At 47.4% G+C, this 19,284-nt stretch overlaps 1 protein-coding gene across 1 annotated transcript; it reads left to right on the top strand.

Annotated features, from left to right (window-relative positions):
• The first annotated feature begins 14,239 nt into the window (after positions 1-14,239).
• RAX (retina and anterior neural fold homeobox) lies at positions 14,240-16,903 on the top strand. The gene is given in 3 exon segments (XM_050944765.1): positions 14,240-14,475; positions 14,609-14,903; positions 16,448-16,903. Coding segments are annotated over 3 exon segments (987 nt in total).
• Positions 16,904-19,284: the final 2,381 nt, after the last annotated feature.

Below are 19,284 nucleotides of genomic sequence, written 5' to 3'. Positions count from 1 at the left end.
GTTGTAATTGAAATAGATATTTGAAAATGTAGAAAACATCCAAAATATTTAAATAAATGGTATTCTATTGTTTAAAAAAATTTCAATTAATCATGCTATTAATCACTTAACAGCCCTAATATTTTTTGAAAAACAGATGTTATAAAAGTTGAAGAAAAAATGTCCAGCCACTGAGCACGACAAAATGACTGATGCGCCCAGGGGGTTGGATTTTTCCCCTCCTTTTCCTTTTGCCACTCTGTCACTTTTCAAATCTTCATCAATTTTGGAATAGTTAGATTGACATACAGAAAAAATGGGAGTGCACGAAAATCCTAGACAGCATTAGTGCTATTGTCCTCAGTGTCAAGGAAAAGAAAAGAGAGGGGGAAAAGAGACCAAAAACTGGGGGCGAAAATAGATATTTTGGCTTTATCCTAAAAAAGGAACAAAAAAGGAAAAAAGATTGAGATTAAAAATTTCAGCCAGCTCCTTGAGACTTATTCCAGACAAGAGTTCCAGTACACTCTGGCTCCTCAGTGCCTGAAACACTTCCAGATGTCTGAACAAGCAACCTGTACCAGAACTGACTACACAATTTTAGATGCAGACGGTATCCAGATATTAGCTTCCTCCAATCTGGCCAGTTTATTAATAGTAAAAAAGGCTTTGAAATTCCTTATAAGAACATAAGAATGGCCATACTGGCAGGGCCGGCGCTACCCTTTAGGCAGCCTAGGCAATTTCCTAGGGCTCCAGAATAATTGATGGGCGCCGTTTTGCCAGAGGGGGCGGCAGGTGGCTCCGGTGGAGCTGCCGCAGTCGTGCCTGTGGACGGTCGGCTGCTTGCGCGGCTCCGGTGGACCTCCCGCAGGCACCACTGTGGCAGCTCTACCGGAGCCGCAGGACCAGCGCGTAGGGCGCCGAAATTGCCGTCCGCCTAGGGCGCTCAAACCCCTAGCACCGGTCCTGCATACTGAGTCTGACCAATGGTCATCAGGCCTAATTTCCTGTGTTCTAACAGTGGGCAGTGCCAGTTGCTTCAGAGGAATAAACAGAAAAGTCAAATTATTGAGTGATCTATCCTCTGTCCAGTCCCAGCTTCTGGCAGTCTGGCATTTAGGAAATCCCTGGAGCATAGGATTGCATCCCTGAGCATTGATGGACCTATCCTCCTTGTGCATGAATGGTGCTGTATGTAGAACCAAAGGAGTGTCTGGCGTTACCTGCTGTGTAATTACATTCCTCAGTTCAACTGTTTGAACCTGATCCTGCAGTCCTTACTCTGAGTGCAGGCTTCGGCAACAGGCTTTCACTTGGGTTTCTTTATATCGTCTCGTGTTGAGTACATTCTTTGTGGTTTAATTTAATGTCACAAAAGTTAGTTATCAATGAAAACTGACTGCTCTTGGGTTTTAGAGAATGGACAATGTTCTTATGATTAATGGAAGTATAAAGTGTGTTTTTAAAAAATAGAATTAGTTGGATGATGGCATCAATTTTATGTGGAGAGATTTGACAAATTAAATCTTTCTGCTTCCCAAAGATACGGTTTGTTCTGATTGCTCCAAGGGGAGAAAGTGAGAACTGTACAATGGTGCTGGAAGCATTTCATCATTAAAATAAAATAAACCTACATTTTATTTTAAAGTCAGGTTAAAAGTGAAAGTTATTGAAACATAAGAGACCTGATTCTCACATACATAGTGGTATAATGGGACCTCAATTTATATTCAGTAAGGCCCCTTTATGCAACCAGAATGGGGTAAATGAGAATCAAGCCCACAATTTGATGTAGTCTTTGTTCATCGAGGACCAAATCCTGCTTCCTTTGGCCTTGTCTACCTGTCAAATACAATCCTATCAGAGAACTTATATAATAACCAATCATATCCCTTTAACCCACTTACAAATGGGAGCCCTGATCCTGCAAGGAGAACCACGCAGACTAAGTCTGCATTCAGATGAAGTCTTACTGAAGCAAGGGGTCTATTTGTATGGTTCTCTTTACAGAATAGGGGCCCTGGGATGCAATACAACTCCCAGTGACTCCAGTGGGAATCTTTGGTGGGAGTTGCATCCAGTTTTCAGTATAGACAGCTGCTTCATCAACTTTCCAAGATCTTCTTGCTAAGAGGACCCCCTTCACATGTGGGCTTCCCCATGGAAGCTAACTCAGAAAAGCTAATATAGCCTCAGTCAAAGGAGCTATACTGCTAGGAACCAAAGACCTGGTACGGAGGCATCTGTCCTGTGTCCATCACCACTTGTGGATCTCCGGGGCTCTTCCAGGGTGGGAAGAGTTCCCTGCAGCTGTACTTCACTGGCATCTCCCAAACGTACCATTGGAGCAACTGGGCTGAAGCTCTGCAAAAGGCTCCTTGGAGATACACTCTCCCAGCGTTACTCTGCCACCGAAATGGATGATTCACCCTCAGACTGAGAGTTTTGTTGTAACTGGCTTCCCTGCTGTGATTCTAGTCTCACCATAGTCAGGGCCTCATGCATGTGGGTAGCTGGAGATTTCATATGTGCAAGGGAAGCAGAGTTTGGCCCTAAATCTTTTTTTTTTTTTTTAAGATGTACAGTCTGCATTTTAGATATGTAGACTGCAGAGATGACTGCTACATACAGCCCTCTATACCTACCACGTTATATTTATTTCTATTGCAACAGTGAACACCCAGAGGCCTCAGTCAGTAAAAAAGACCCCTTTGTGCTAGGCTCCCCATCCTATAACTTTTATTTGGATATTCTCATTAATATGTTTAGATGAAAAATTTAAAAATTGTGAGCCCAAGGTTTGGGCCTTGATTTCGTTACAGGTAATTAAATTCAGTCTAAGAACCTTTAGTGACACAATGAGTGATGAAATTCAAAATTGTATTATGAGACTAAAGCAAGCATGTATTGAAATTGAAGTATAACAAATTAACGCTATATTTATACTCCCATTGCTAAGATGAAATAACACCAGAGGTGATCAGTCCTCTGAAGGAATCGGTGTAGGGTCCTTCCTTTAAGCTGTGTATGGGGCTTTCCATAAATTGGTAGCTACCCTATTTATAACAAATTACAATTAGCTAATGAATAGTAAATCTACCTTTTTTACTGTATCTCTTCTTCTACTACTATAGTTAATCTTCTGTTACAGTGATAGATGCCTGAAGGGGTTTCATTAAACAAATTATTTTTAATTCCTTACAAATGGGCTAGTCCATTTAATGCCAAAGGTGTGCAATAATTGTGTGTGAAAAGCAGGGTTTTTGAACACTAGGGCTTAAGTGTGTAGGTGTATATAAGGGTGTGATTGTAAAAAGACAGTTTGGTTTGGCACAACCTGTTGTTTCCACCAAATTAGCCCTATAGGTAGTACAAATTGGACCTTGGTCATGCCTAGTGTAAGGTTCTTGGGAGGCTACGGGCCTACCCAGGATGCTCTGCAAGAACGAGGCCCACACACACTGAGTTATTGGCTTTAATGAAGGTAAAGTGACACACCCGCAACGGGGACCCCTGGCATTGCTGTCACGGAGGCAGGGAACCCAGTGCACCGAAGCTCGGCTTGGTATGGAGTCCAAAGGTGGGACCGGGATCATGCAGCTATATACACAAGACACAAACACAGCTCATACATTAGCAAATAGGGGCTTTCCCAGGTGGTATATGCCCTTTGGCTAAGAGCCATGCAAACTGGTCCTAACTAGTTCAAAGCGGGTTATAACTGGCGTGCTGTGTCCTACAGTGAGAAAGCGGAACTACCCTAGCTAGGCCGTAACACAGTCTTCCGCGGTTCCCTAGGTTGACAGATGTCAATATGAGCCTTTTTTGTGTTTCCTATGTAATATTAAGGGGTGAGGAGGAATGGACTTGTGCCATTTTTTTAAAAAAGCTTGATTTGATTTGTGTTTTCAAAATCTGCTTATTTTTTAAATTATAAAGTCCATTCTTATCTGGCCTAGAAGACTCTGGAAGACTGCGATACTAGGAGGATTATAACATCCCAGAGAGCAAGGATGAGAAAGCTGGTTATGTCCCCAAATTCTCACTTGTGCTTTGCTGCACTACAAGTGTTCTTATTGAAGTCAATGGGCCACTAATAATAGTAAAATTAAGCACATGCATGAGTGTGGGTAGGGTCTCTTAACGGAGTGAGGAGCTGTTCTGGGAAACCAGATTGAGACGCAGGCACTTGCTGGCCTGGCTGAAGAAGTTAGGCCTGCCTAGGTTACCATAAGGGGATTGCATGGACTGTTTGTTTTTGCAGTAGGAACAAAGCATTTATGAGAAAAAATGGGTTTAAAAACCAAAGAACATTTTTAGCTTTAGAAGGCTATCTTGTCACTGTATTCACCCTTGGACACAGGCTCCTGAAGGGAAGAACTGCAGGTTCCACACCCTGTCAGATCTGGTGGGTAAGCCTAGGGGATCCATAAGGGACTACAGCCCCAGGGCCTGGTCTAAGAGTGGAGGAATTGTGAAATTCCATCCCAGAATAGATGAGCACATGAGGTCTGGCACCTGGAAGATGCATTTGGAGAGACCAGAGTGGGGCAGTGGTACAGCTAACCCTGTAACTGTGACATCCATTATGTTCAGTATCAGAGGGGTAGCCGTGTTAGTCTGGATCTGTAAAAGCAGCAAAGAATCCTGTGGCACCTTATAGACTAACAGACGTTTCGGAGCATGAGCTTTCGTGGGTGAATACCCACTTCGTCAGATGCATGAAGTGGGAATGCATCTGCACGCATCTGATGAAGTGGGTATTCACCCACGAAAGCTCATGCTCCGAAACGTCTGTTAGTCTATAAGGTGCCACAGGATTCATTATGTTGTATCTTTTGGCAACTATTGTTTAAAAGGTGAATTGCAAAGGATTGCTAATAACTGGATTTGTTATAATATGGTTCTCCTCTAGCCCATGTATGAGCATGGGGCCTTCCCTCAAAAAGTATTGGTTGTTTTTTGTTGTTGTTTTTGACCTTTTCACCTTAGAAAATAGCAGGAATGTCAAGTCTGGTCTTCCCTTTCTCTGAAAGACTTCTGGGACATCTTGAAGGTACTCACATCTTAACTGAAAGGGTGAGAAGCAGCTTTAATAAAGACCCCCTTTCTCCAAAGAGTACTTTAGTCATCAGAGTTTAATATGTTTTATGCTTGAAAATCCTCCCCCTGCACTTGTTTATCTCTTGTGATGTCATCGTGTAACTAGTAACCAGTTTCCAGAACATTTTTACTTAAATAAATAAACAGATGTGTGTTAAACTAAAAAGTTTCAGCCAGCTTTTCTAGTCACAAAGAAGAAAAACATTGTCACAAGCCCAATGTCAACGTCTGGTGATCAGTCCATGCCTCCATTCCTATTTTTTCCCTACATAAACCTGACACTACCGCCGAACCTTCGTCTAGCTTTGCAGATTAAAGTACCTTGTCTAAAAACACCCCAGTAAACACATCTAAAGCATTTGACCTTTGAATTAAAACATGACGGGAACATCTTGAAAATCTTATTGAAAGCATCTGGTGGTTTGAAGCAGCTAATTAAATTCGTCGGTACATATAGGATCAGCATTTTCACAGTTTAAAGGGTCAAAGGAGAAAGTACAATCAGAATCACTCACACATGATTAATGAGATTCCATAAAAATCAAGGGTTGAATGAAGCGAATAGATTTGAAGTGTGATTATAGAAGTCGCCGTTGGAAAGGACTTTTCGCTGTACGCTGTCCCGCATTACTAAAAAGTAATGTGGTCTTTAATGTGTGGGTGATCTGCGCCGAAATCTGGGGGCTGAGGGCAGCTAGAGAAGAACGTCAAAGCAAATGGATGCTGTGACAAAGCTGGGCAAGAGTGAAGTGAACTAAAATACCTTCTGAAAGGGATCGGGTTAGTTTTTGCACCATTTTTAAAGACAAGCGAAGGGCTCAAAACAAAAACACCAGCTAGAATTTTGAAACTTGGGTGACTAATATTCGCTACCTGGATCTACGTTTGGGCGTCTTAAGTGGCTTGATTTTCCACTGGACTCTGGAGATGTTCAACTCCTCTGGGAAATCAAATCACTTATTTGAGACAAGTTTCAAAATCGTGTATGGAAGAGATGGCACTTTGCTGACAGAGACATGGTGCTGTCTACAAAAACCACCTCCGAGGACCTGTGAACAGGAATGCAAACACACATTGCACTTTACGGAGGAACAGGTGAGATTCCCATTCTGGTTTAGGTTTGCAAAAATCTAAAAGCAGCAGCCAGCAGAGAATGAAAAGCAACGGGATTGAATAGTAAATCCTGCCTATCATCTGACCCACAGTCTGGCACTTAGAAAAGATGACCTCATGCTGGTCGTTAAAGGGTTCGCGTTTTCAGAAATTAGCTTGCCACGTTCTTCAACAGCGTTTTCAAACCTAGACAAATACTGATGTGGAGGCGTTTCTGGGTAATTGACAGTTATTTTTTTTAATGCACGAGTCAAATACGGAAAGACATTATTTGCCTCAATAACTGGGAGCACTAGGTCCATTGCCTTCAATGAGGTTACTGGCAAATATAGGTGCAAAGCTTTGAAGAATCAGAGTCTCAAATTGTCTCACAGGGGATCTAGCAGTTTATTATCAGTAAAAACTGACAAAATCCTTAACACCACCACCACTTACCTCTTAAATAGCACTTTTCCTCTGTGGATTTCAACGTGCCTTACAAAGAAGGGAAGCGTCAGTAATATCCCCGTTTTACCGATGAGGAAACTGAGGCACGGAAGTGAAGTAACTTTACCAAGGTCCCTCAGCAGGCCAGCGGCAGAGCTCTGAACAGCACTGATTTTACACACAAAAAGAGTTCAACCATCCCACCTGCATAAATCAGAAGCACAATTCCCAGGGGCTACCATTCCATTGGTGGGGAAAACGGAGGAAGGGGCCATATAGACCGGCTCTGAGCCTGTGTGGAGGACTGTGTTTAAACACAGCTGTGACTGATCCGCATTAATGCTTCCACGATTGGCGCTGTGTACGTGCTAGAGCAAAAGTGGGAGAGAATCCTCCATGTAAACCAAGTCCCCTCCGTATCTGCCACTTCACCTTGGAGCAGTAGGTGTCTGGTGGCTCTTGGCGTGTGGGATTCAGTCCATTTCTTCTCACTGAAAACTAGTCCTTCTGGGGAGAGTTAAGGCTGATCCCTGTGTCGCTCACCTCTGCTTCCCCTGCTCCTGTTATTTTTCAGAGAAATGATTACTATTATTTCATGGTTACAGAGAGGAAGTGCGCACACACACACCCGCGCCAACAGCGCTAGCAGTCCGCAAGCAAAAGGTTTTGTTTGTATTATATATGAAACTCTACAATTTACTCGGTGTTACACAAGATACGAAATGAGGGGGTTCCCCTCTAGCAGCAGGTCTGGGGTTGCTTTGGTCTCTTACATGTTTCTGATTGGCATGTTGTTCCATTTTAAAGGCAGTGTAGTCTTAAACTGTAATCTTCGTTAGCTGTGTCTCACCCTGAATGTTGTGGGACTGGTAGCAGGGCCTTTTCGAAATAAAGCTTGGGATTGTTTAAGGGATTTAGAGTCCTTTGATAACCCAGCCAAAATTATTCTTGCACTGCTTATTGACCAGTGCATCTGGACAGCAGTCGTGTTACTGCAGCTTTGCATTTGCATCGCCCCTAACACCGCTTCCCAAATGCGAATTCACTCTCACTGCACGGCTGGGGGTAGGTGCGAGGCTCCAGCTGATAGGTGTGAAAAACGGAGTGAGGGGAAGTCCAAAAAAAAATAGGGGGGAGGCATAAACAGACAGTATCTGTGAGCGCCTTCGCGCGCGGTGCCCGGTTTGAGATCCCCTCGCGTCTGAGTACTCGCAGGCCCCATCGCCGGCACAGGGAGTTGTGGCCGCTTCCGAAAATCAGACTGCGGTTGGGTCACGCAGGCTGAGCACCCAACCCCTCACCCCCTTCTAAATGAATGGCCGCCTCTGAAAGCAGTCCCCGAGTGACTTGCCCCGGGTCATTAAGCCAGCCTGGGGCAGAGCCAGGAATAAGCCAGGCCCAGATCCCCGCTCCTATTACAACACCACTAATAATTAATAAACGATCTTGCTCTAAGTACTTTCTCTGAACGTTCTCTCCCGCGGGGGGGGGGGGGGGACGCATACGTGTGGGGGGGACTGGCCAGGAAGACAGCAGATTAGCAGGGGTCTGTCACATGGGAGCTGTTGCTGCTAAAAGGTCTACCTGGGATTTGCATTCTTACCGCTAATAGGATCGCTAGAGCTCAGGGCCGTCATCCCATCAAGATCAACGTCTCTGGTGCCCACTTTTCAGCAATCTGAATTCAATTAGGCTAATTGGAAAACAAGTAAAGAAGGATTGCATTAATATAGCTTTGCGGCATGACACTCTCAGCTCCGCCCTCTCAGGAGAAATCCCTGGTGCAACCCGCCCAGGTCTGTGCGTCTCCGCGGCACACACCTGGCTTATTCACCGACGAGAGAAGTGACACGTCGCTATTTAAGTTGTAACATTGCTCCTACTGGAGAAGCATCTTGACGCTTTAACCAAGTCGGGCTGAATTGTGCTGGACACTGAACAGATACATAGTTAATCTCAGTCTTGTGTACCCCCACGTGTAGTAACCTGCAGCGGATATCCCGCGTTCCTTGATAATGAGGCGTCTATCATCTACACTGGGCTGAACAAGTGTCATCAACTGTCCAAGCGGATGGGAACTGCACATGCGTCTTTCGGGAAACAAATGTTACTTAGACAGGGCTGCGAGGGACCCCGCAATAAGTAACAAGCCAAGGACGCCAGTTCCCCAGTAAAGTTCAAGTTGTGTTTTCAAAAAGAGCTTTTCCATGTGCAAATCGTATGAAGTATGTAGACACAGGAAAAACACAATACAAATTCCAACAGTTTTTTATAACAGTCTGTTGGAGGAACGAACGGGGAATATGCATGTTCCAATAGGGCACAGACTGATGCTGTCTTGTGTGGTTTTTTTCTCTTAGTTTAGACTTCGCTGTCCAGCCAGAGTGCCATATTTACCCTTCATAAGAAAGGCCATAGTGGGTCAGACCACCTAGCCCAGTATCCTGTCTTCTGACAGTGGCCAATGCCGGGAACAGAACAGTTAATCATCAAATGATCCATCCCTTCTCCCTTATTCCCAGCGTCTGACAAAGAGGTCAGAGACACCACCTCTGCCCAGCCTGGGTAATGGCTCTCTCCTCCATGAATGTATCTAGTTCTAGCTAGAACCCTGGTCACAACATACTCTGGCAAAGAGTTCCAGGAGCTGACTGTGCTTTGTGTGCTTTAAACCTGCTGCCTATTCAAAACCTGCCGTCGCGCTCTGTTATTTCAATACACCCATCTTGGTAAGTATTGTAATGGTTAAAACTATTTGTTTGTTTATGTACAGTTTAAATGTGTGGGTGGGGGGGGGGTAAAGGCATCGATCATTTGATCTAGACAAATAAAGGAGAGGGGAAAGGAAAGCAGGTTTCTGTGGGTCAATGCTTTGTGGTTCTGCTTTCATCCTGCCCTATGTAGGAGAAGATGATGCACATTGCTGAGTATTATTGACAAGAGATCGGTTATTCTCTTCTATGCTGGTAGAAGCTGATATATAAATGCTTCACAGATTCTCTATTTTTGTCTCACACTTTTTTTCATAAAGTACCTGCAACAATAATAGTAATAATACAAAACACCTTTGCAAGAGGCTAGGGAACGGGAAGGGGTGGGGACTATCTCACAAAGGAGAGGAATATCCCAGCTACTTGATTCAGATGATTGATATTTTCAGAGCTTATCCTATTCCTCTGTTTGTCATGTCCAAGTCGAAATCGTCTTTGCTAAGCTCCGGCCTGTCGTGGGATCAGTTTCTGAGATGTCACACTAGTGTGAGATGGGTGGTGTGCAGAGGATTTACCTAGTGGCTAATGCCTGAAGACGTTCAACCAATTACCCGTTCTCCTTTTGCTAACCTAAACTGCAAGTGTTAGTCTTGGCTGGGGGGATAAAGACAAACTTGTTACATTGTCTGTACAGTAATCGCTAGTTCTGTCTGAGGGGGGCTGGCAGTTGACCCCCCACATTATACATCATGGTCTGAGTAGTTATTCCAAGCCTGTGTGGTAATGGATGTCATATAGGGATGTATAATAGATTATGAGACCCTAAAGGTACAAAATAAAATAGGGGCTCCTTAGCCACGAGGAAGGAACCTCGGAGATTGGATGGGCCATTACCCTGCTGTGTTAGGACACAGTGGAGGACTCCTGCACACTGTGGTTTGGGAACCTGGCCCCTCTTGCTTCACTCTATCTTTGATCCAGCCCTGGCGAGACGCGAAAACAGCCCATCTGCAGGACCACAGTCTATGGCTTTTGCAGAAGGCGCGCTACCCGGCTTCCCTGGCTCCTTTGTGCCCTTAGTCCCTGCTCGGGAGCTGAGCATCAGGTTGCAATTTCATCTTCCTGTACGTTTTGCTGCATGGTGCAGAGGGATTCTGGGCCTCGTGTTTCTGGAGGGACGGGCGCATTTTGTGTGAGGGCCCTAAAACTCCAGCTCCAAAGGAGAAGAAATTAGGGACATTGCACAGTCCATTCATCTTCACTAATAGCGTTCTTGGGAAATACACATGTAGATTAAACCATCACAATGACCCCCGGCGGATTGCTTTGAGTACCCTCCAATGCCCCCACAATGGTATTGACTTGCTTTTTATACTGCACACAAAAGCTGGCCTAACCTTTTCTCGTCCTTTCAGTCTCTTCCCTCCTTGCCACTGGCTGCTGAGTGTTTTCCTGCTTTCCCCCAATGCACAGTAACTGCAGGCTAACCTCACCTGGCGCTCTGCGGGGGATCCGGACAGTTCTGAACGGAATTATCTTTGGGGAAACAAACAAACCCATAAGCCCCTTAGCAGCGTGTGGGCAGGACTCGAGCGCAGGAAAGCGCTGCCAATCTCTCTCGGAGGAACAAGCGCGGAACCTGAACGTGCCCATCGGACACAGGCTGATACTGGCCTGTGTATTTTTCTCTCTCAGTTTAGACTTTTCTGTCCATCCAGAGAGAGAGTCCACAGCTCGGTTTAATATTGAGAATTCATTTTATGCAAACTTCCTCGGGTAGGGGGTAAGACAAGTGCCAAGGGAAAATTAACTAGTTCGCTAGCTTCCTTTCTCTCCTGGTGAGCAGACACTGAACAGGCACTAACTCCTCTGCCGGCTGTCCCACGTGATGGCCATGCCACTGCTATGACTATTAACTCTGACACTATCCGAGACAGCAAAGTACGACGAATGGTTTCCCTGCCCTGTGGGAACAAAATCGTTCCATCTCTAGGCATTAGGTACATCTGATCACTTCATCACTGCTTCCATCCTGTCTGGGTCAGGGTTTATCGCCCAGCGAGGAGCCAGGCAGGCACTCCTTCCAGCCCGCGTAATTCAGTATCTCAGCTCTAACCTCTTCTATTTATGCCCAGCTTGTTTTAGGAATAATATCCAGATCCGGTTTTAGATTTAGAAATAATGGTAGATCAGTAACTGTGATCTCAACACACAAGCCCCCTTCGTTTGAAATCAGCTTCTAGCTGAAACCTAATTATGTGTTGTTTTTTTAATGACGTTAGCCACATTTGGAGAGCAAAACGTCAACAGATGGTTAGAGAAAACGTCAGGTATCGACCAAGCATTCTACCTTTGAATGGATCATTTATTGTTATGGTTAATGCAATGAAACGTTTCTGGTGAGCTTAGACACACGGCAGAATTTTAATGACCCTGTTGGAGTTCATGACAGGCTCCAGAGAGCCCACTGTCAATTTTAGGTAGGTTCTCCGGGCTATCCCCGAGCTCTGAGAGATGACCAGCCCAGAGCGTCTCTCCAGCACTCCTAACTGTTGCTGAAGAAGTTAGCTGGTCCATTGGATGTGCAGCCGGTGCCCAGGCAGAATTGCTGGAGAGCTATCCCCTGGCGAAGGAAAACGATCTGATCGGACTCCAGCTGCACCCGTTCTTCCTGCAAACAATCTCGGCTCACTACCACGAATAGAGTCTGTAGCACACCCCTAGGGCGGGGCGGCGGCGAAAGTCTGTCTGCGAAATCTGGTCCCTTCCCTTCCCCAAGCCTGCACTGGTGTCAAGGCATGAAGCCAGACGCTGCTTGTTTTACTTGCTCCCATAGTCCCATTGGCTTCATGAGACTGGGACGTTAGTGGGACAAACTGGGAGGAGTAAAACGAACAGGGAGGAGCTGAAGATGTTGTGATGTTTCTAGGAGACAACGCCCCTTTCCGGGACCACTGGAATGAAACATTTAAATCAGAAGCTGTGTCAAGCCTGCGCTGGGTCCCAGAGTCTGTGAGACGGTGGTTAAACTCCGATGCCAGTAAGGTTTGGATTTTCAATAGACTTCGTTCTCGCTGTTTTACTGTGAGAAACGCGTCTCTCAGATTTGCTTGCCCTTCATTTTCGGTCACTTCGTTTTCCCACACACCTTTGGAAATCTGTCCACAAATCTGCACTAACATTGAGAGCAAGACGGATTTTTTTTTTAAAGAGGAATAGAAAAACGATTAGCATATGTATTGCTCAACGAATTTAGAAAAAGAGAGGGCCATTACTCGGAAGCAAAGAATGCATTTTACAGAAGTCATGAAACCAGAAATATCCAAATACAGGGCAAACTAATTACAATCTAAAAAGGGAAATGGGATAAAAAGATAACCCAGAATGCAAGATAATCAGAATTTAGCAAGGCGGACTGATATCTTTAAAAAAATCAATTTTAAAAAGTTTTTAAAAATGCATATAAGTAGACTTCTTCCCAAACTGATGATTCAACTAAGGTTGGCTGAGTTAAATCCATGGTACCCTCACATCTTGAATATTGGGTACAGATGTGGTGTCCTCATCTCAAAAATATATATACTGGCACTAGAAAAGGTTCAGAGAAGGGCAAGTAAAATGATTAGGGGTTTGGAACCGTTCCTATATGAGGAGAGATTAAAGAGACTCGGACTTTTCAGCTTGGAAAAGAGGAGACTAAGGGGGGGATATGATAGAGGTATATAAAATCGTGAGTGGTGTGGAGAAAGTGAATAAGGAAAAGTTCCCATAATATAAGAACTAGAGGCCACTAAATGAAATTAATAGGCAGCAGGTTTAAAACAAATAAAAGGACGTTCTTCATCACACAGCGCAAAGTCAACCTGTGGAACTCCTTACCTGAGGAGGTTGTGAAGGCTGGGACTATAACAGGGTTTAAAATGGAACTGCGTAAATTCATGGTGATTAAGTCCATTAATGGCTATTAGCCAGGATGGGTAAGGAATGGTGTCCTTAGCCTCTGTTTGTCAGAGAGTGGAGATGGATGGCAGGAAGGAGATCACTTGATCATTGCCTGTTATGTTCACTCCCTCGGGGGCACCTGGCACTGGCCACTGTCGGTGGACAGGATACTGGGCTGGATGGATCTTTGGACTGACTCAGTATGGCTGTTCTTATGAGTTGTTTGAAGCAGTATGATAGCAACACAGTAGGTTAGATTTTGAGGTCACTACATCTGATTAGGGCAGTAGCTGCATTTTTACCCTGGTTTTGTGATTGGCTTTGGTTAATGAAAATCCACTTTTGAAAAGACCAAGTGGTTTTCTGATCGGGCCTTCCCCACATTCGGTTCTGACGATCCAAACCCGGCCCAGCGCCAAGAGGATTTCAGAGTTACTCATAAGGGTGGAATAATTGTTCTTCTGTCAAGCCTCCGGCTAATTCCAGCGTCTGCAGCTCTAGCCCTGCGAAGCTGGGTCTGAATGCGCAGGGCGGCCCCCGCTCCCTGGCAGTGCGGGGAGGAGTCGCTCGCCCCATTCACTCAGGTGGACACAGTGTCCCCAGGAAGACAAAGCCCCCGGGCTGATGCTAATCGTGGCAGTGGCGGAGCGGAGCGCACAGCGGGCGCAGCTGCCCGCTGCCCGCGGAAGGGAGCTTTAAAACTCCCCGGCGAGCCCGGCCTAAGCCATTCGGCGAGGAGAGGTCACTGGGCACCGAGCCGCTGCGCTTCAAGGACAAGGCGGCCCCGGGCTCTGACACCCAGCCCAGCTTAAGGACTCAGTGCGCTCAAGGGCTCTGACATCAGGGGATCGGGAGGCGGCTCGCTTCCCCCCACCCCCGGGGAGTCAGCCCAGCCCAGCCCAGCTCGGAGGGGCAGCGGGTGAGCGCCGAGAAGCAGGGACAAGCCGGGGCAGCGGGTCTCCATGCACCTGCCCGGCTCCCCTCTGAGCATGGCGGACGGGAGCTTCTCTCTCTCGGCCCACCTGGGCAGGAGCCCCGGCGGCCCCCAGTCCCGGCTGCACAGCATCGAGGCCATCCTGGGCTTCCCCAAGGAGGACGGGCTGCTGGGCGCCTTCCAGCCCGTGGGCAGCCCGCGGGCCCTGAAGGAGGCGGACAAGCGGAGCCCCCGGCCCTGCTACCCCAAAATGCCCGGGGAGCCGCCGGAGGAGCAGGAGAGCGGGGCCGAGGAGTACGAAGGTGAGCGGGGGCAGGGCGGGGCGGGTGGGCCTCGGGCCTGGGGCTCTTTCCCCCGGGGATCAGGGCACGTGCGTCCCGGCTTGGCAGCCTGCGAGCTCTGCGCCCCGGGAGCCGCGGGTGAGCTCCGGACCCGCCTGATGGTCTCTCCCCCCCGTTGCCCCAGAGCCCGGCTGCCTCCAGCACCCGCAGGAGCGGCTCAGCCCGCCGCGGCCGGACGCCAAGCTGGCTGACGAGGAGCAGCCCAAGAAGAAGCACCGGCGCAACCGCACCACCTTCACCACCTACCAGCTGCACGAGCTGGAGCGAGCCTTCGAGAAGTCGCACTACCCGGACGTGTACAGCCGCGAGGAGCTGGCCGTCAAGGTCAACCTGCCCGAAGTGCGCGTGCAGGTAAGCGAGCCCCGCTGCCCGCCTCCCCTCCCCTCCCCTGGTGGGGCCAGCCCGGAGCGCCCCGGGGTGCTAAGCCGCCGGCCCTAGGAGAGCGCTCCCCAGCCCCGCTTTCAGCCGCACGCCCAGGGATCCCGCGGGAAGGGATTTTATCAATCGCGCCTTGCAGCAGCGGCGATTGCGAGCTGCCTAATTTCGTTCCCAGGAGGAACATTTCTCTCCCCCCGCAGAGACCCACGGAAACTTTTCCCCTCTCGCTGGCCAGCCCAGCAATTTACCTTCATTCCCACGGCGCGGCGTTTAAACTGTTTTGCTTTCATTAAGGTTGAATTATCTTTAATCCCCGGGTCATTAAAATGTTTGAAAAGCCTTCAATATTTACTAGTCATCTGTGAAAAATCTGGGAGCGGTTCCAAGCGGGGTGGGGGTTATAAACCTGCCCGCAAGGGAACATGGTGCTAATTTCATGACAGCTACTAGCGAGACCAGATTTGAGTGGCTGGGGAATTATTTGATCGGGGAGGGCGAGATAAAATTGCCTCTAAGCGTTTTCTTTTAAAAAAGCTCAACTTTGTTTTCAGCCGGGATCCCGCTTTAAAGCGTTTTCTGTAACCCCCGAGCTGCAGGACCTCCGGAGCCTGGCTCCCAGTGAGCGCTCACCGCGTTGCTTTCGGGGCTTCTCGTGGGGTTGATCCAAAACCGCCCTGAAGTCAGTGGAAAGGCTCCGATTAACTTCAGTGGGTTTTGGATGCGGCCCGAACTCACTGCGTTTAAACCAGGGCTGTTTCCCTTCAATCCGGAAACTGCATGAAATATTTCTGCGCAGTGATTACCAGTGCCTCTTGGAGAAGTTACTGGGGATAACTCCATCTTTTCTCCATTGAGGCCATAACATTCCGGTAAAGCCACCCCCACACTACGCGATACCGAAGGCTGGGAAGGTTATCCCGGGAGAACGCCAGAAATAGCTAAAATTTCCCATCTCAGCTAGAGAGAGTGGGAAGAAATTATAGATTTGTGCGTCTGTGTTTTATGTCCCAGACACTTCCCTTGTCCTGCTTTCCGCTGCCATGTCTGTCTCCTTAAAGGAGACTTCGGATGTATTCTGGCTTCAGAGAGTTTCTGCCCAACTCAGAAACCAGCATATTCCCCCCCCAAAAAAAATATAGGGCGACTCTCCACATAAAAAGCAACTCTACCTCCTTTGCATCGCGGATAACACGCATCGTTTCTCGCTCTTTTGCCTTCGGATGAAATTCAATCCCACCCATTTCCCGCAAGCGATTTTGAAAAGACTTCGGTTTAAAAGAAACGATTTCAACCCAAGCAATCGGCCCCCCCCCCCCCCCCCGCGCAAGAGCTAGTTCAATATTCCAGCGTTCCGGCCGGTGTCTCAGATAGCGGCAGAGCTGGGGGTATTCTCCAAGAGGCAAAGGAGAACAGCGGAAAGGCTGATTGTTATCCTATGGTTTTATTATTTGCTCTTTGCATTGGAATTGACAGGAGGAAAATCAGAATCGGTTCTAATCCCCAAACTGTGTTTTCAGGTATGGTTCCAGAACCGGAGAGCCAAATGGAGAAGGCAAGAGAAACTGGAAGTCACTTCAATGAAGCTGCAGGACTCCCCTATACTCTCCTTCAGCCGATCCCCCCAGCCCTCCGCCTTGGGAACCATCAACAACAATTTACCGCTGGAGTCTTGGCTCACCCCACCGCTGGCTAACAGCACCCCTCTGCAGACTCTGCCCGGCTTCGTGGCTTCCCCCCAAAGCCTCCCCAGCAGCTACACCCCTCCACCTTTCCTGAATTCGCCGCCACCCATAAGCCACACCTTGCAGCCCCTGGGGACAATGGGGCCTCCCCCGCCCTACCAGTGCGGGACCAATTTTGTGGACAAATTCCCCTTGGAAGAGACGGATCCTAGGAACACCAGCATAGCTGCATTACGGCTGAAAGCAAAGGAGCATATTCAGTCCATTGGGAAACCGTGGCAGACAATCTGAAGGGACACGCAGAGATCCATCTCCCCACCCAGCCCAGAACAACAGAGGACCCTACCAGCATGGCTGGTACCTTTTGATAAAAAGATCCCTCCGGGAAAATAAGTCGCCGATCATAGATAGATAGATGCCTCTGCAGTAGGCATGTAATTGAGAGGAAGGAACAGCCTCCTAGCACAAGCTGCTCACATCCCAGATGGAGCTAAGCACTAAAGAAACGCATTTCTTAGGTCCCAGTATCCTCCCGCCCCTAAAGTTGCTTTGTTTGTATTCTTTGTGTGTCCCTTTTATATCCCTGTGCAGATTAGGGTTTGATTCTAGTTTAAAGATCTAACAATTTGATATTATGTGTTGGCTGGACACTGGGTTATATTAACGCTACAGTAAGGGCAGAGAGATGTGTAGTCGTCGGGGGTTTTGTACCATTAAAGAAGGACGATTTTAAGACTCTGCCTTGTACTTGTTGATTCCGAATGGATCTCTGCTAAATACGATCAGAAGCTAGTGTGTCTTCTGTTGCTTTTTCATGTTTTAGTACACAGCCTAAATGTATGGCCTCGTTAACCCCGGGGTCAGGAAGGGGCAGTCTCCGGGCCCCGGCATGGAGAACCACTGCCTTAGACTATTCTTCTCCACAATTAGAGAGGAAAATACAGCGTGGTGGTAACGACGAAGCACACAAGTAGGTGTGTTCCAGGTCCCTTTCCAGTGATCTGCGTGTCGCTGTCATGCAGACAACTAAGTCAATAGATAGGTATTTGTGTGACAATCACCCAGGTTAAAAAAGCTGTAAGTAATAGACGAGGCTCCTCTGTTTAAATTCTCATTACCGTTCTCTTCCCCCTCCCCATTTCCTGTATTTCAGTCAAAATGCCATTTTGCAAATATTTTGGCCTCGTATTTAATGAAATGACACGGGCTTGGCCGGGGCGGGAGGCAAGGAAGGCCTGCAGCGTGTCACCCACACGTTTGGAAGGCTGTGAGTATAATCGTTTCGCCCTCTCAAATCTGCTGTAGCTGCATGGTCCAGCCATTCACCTGCATCTCTCTCCCGCTGTTAACTGCGAATAAAAAGTCACTGCGGTGTGGAACCGGGACTGGAAAGATCAAAACAGCACCCAGAGCTTTTTAGAGCGGGCTGGATTCCCCTGCGCTGCAGAGGAAGGGATGAAGCATAAATTGTCCCCATCCAGGTGTCACTTTTCCTCAGTCACTGCTTTCCAGGCTGGCCACCTTTCCCCAGCTGAACTCTTCCTGCCCGACCTGAGTCTGACCCTGCGGCCACCTAGGCAGTGTAAATCAGAAGTAATTAAAAAACAAAAAACAAAACACACCCTTGTAAGGGCTCCCTCCTGCAAGCGGCTGAGCATGCTGGTCCCAGCCCTACAAAGCCTAGTTTATAAGTAGCTGCTTAATGTTCAGTGTATGAGTAGCCCCAGGGAGTTCAACGTCACTACTCAGGTGCTTAAGCATTTTGTTGGCTCAGGGGTAGGGCTCTGTCTCCAGCCCTAGCTGAGGGCTTGTTTGTATTTTTACACCCATGTAGCTGCTTCCATGTTGCATCAAGATAAACTGCTACTGCAAAGATCCTGCACTGGTGTAAAACGTGACTTGTGCCAGCAGTGGAGCTACACGGATGCAAAAAACCCAGAGCATACAGAGTCTGAGAAGGCAATCAATCAATCCATGTGAGTTCAGCCCCTCCAACCAAGGGACCTCAATCCGGAGGGATCCTTTCCTAGTCCACCCCAGAAGTACGAGTCTTTACGACATTCAGAAGAGCTATCGCACTGTGAAGAAGGTGCTTCGTTTTCCTATAACGGGGGACGGGGATTTGGGGTTCAAATAGGGGCATTCTAGTGAATTTTAAATTAAGACATATCACAAGCTTCCTTTCCTGCCTGGTGCAATCAGAAAAATACCACCACCCCCTCGGGAGCCCCCTGCCTACCTGCTCAACAGCAGGATCCAGCCTAAAGTGAGAGCTCTTCCTTGAACTAAGATATCTCGCGCTGTGTGCATCCAACTTTGAGACAAGAATGCAGAAGGCGATTCACACGGCCAGTGTAACTCCTAATGCTAGGGTGGTACTTCCAAAACAAAGGTTACCTGTGAACTTTCCCATCGAGAAGGCCCCGGTTGTCCTGCCCAATATCGTATTGAAATAAGGGGGTCTAAGCTGAGCAATGAATTCTGCATGAAACCTTTTCTTTCTTAAATCCGGAGACTGAAAGGTGTCTGCACAACTGGGTCACTGGACCCTCACACGAAAACAAAAACCAAACAAAGGCATGGAAATAAATTCAGCTCCCTTCCCTATCTATCTATCTATCTATCTATCTATCTATTTTTGCTAAAATGCTTCCAGTTTTAATTGACTAGTT

The sequence above is a fragment of the Gopherus flavomarginatus genome, chromosome 3, assembly GCF_025201925.1.
Source record: "Gopherus flavomarginatus isolate rGopFla2 chromosome 3, rGopFla2.mat.asm, whole genome shotgun sequence".
Lineage (NCBI taxonomy): Eukaryota > Metazoa > Chordata > Testudines > Testudinidae > Gopherus > Gopherus flavomarginatus.
The sequence above is the reverse complement of the archived record's forward strand: the minus strand, read 5'-3'. Positions and strand labels throughout refer to the sequence as shown.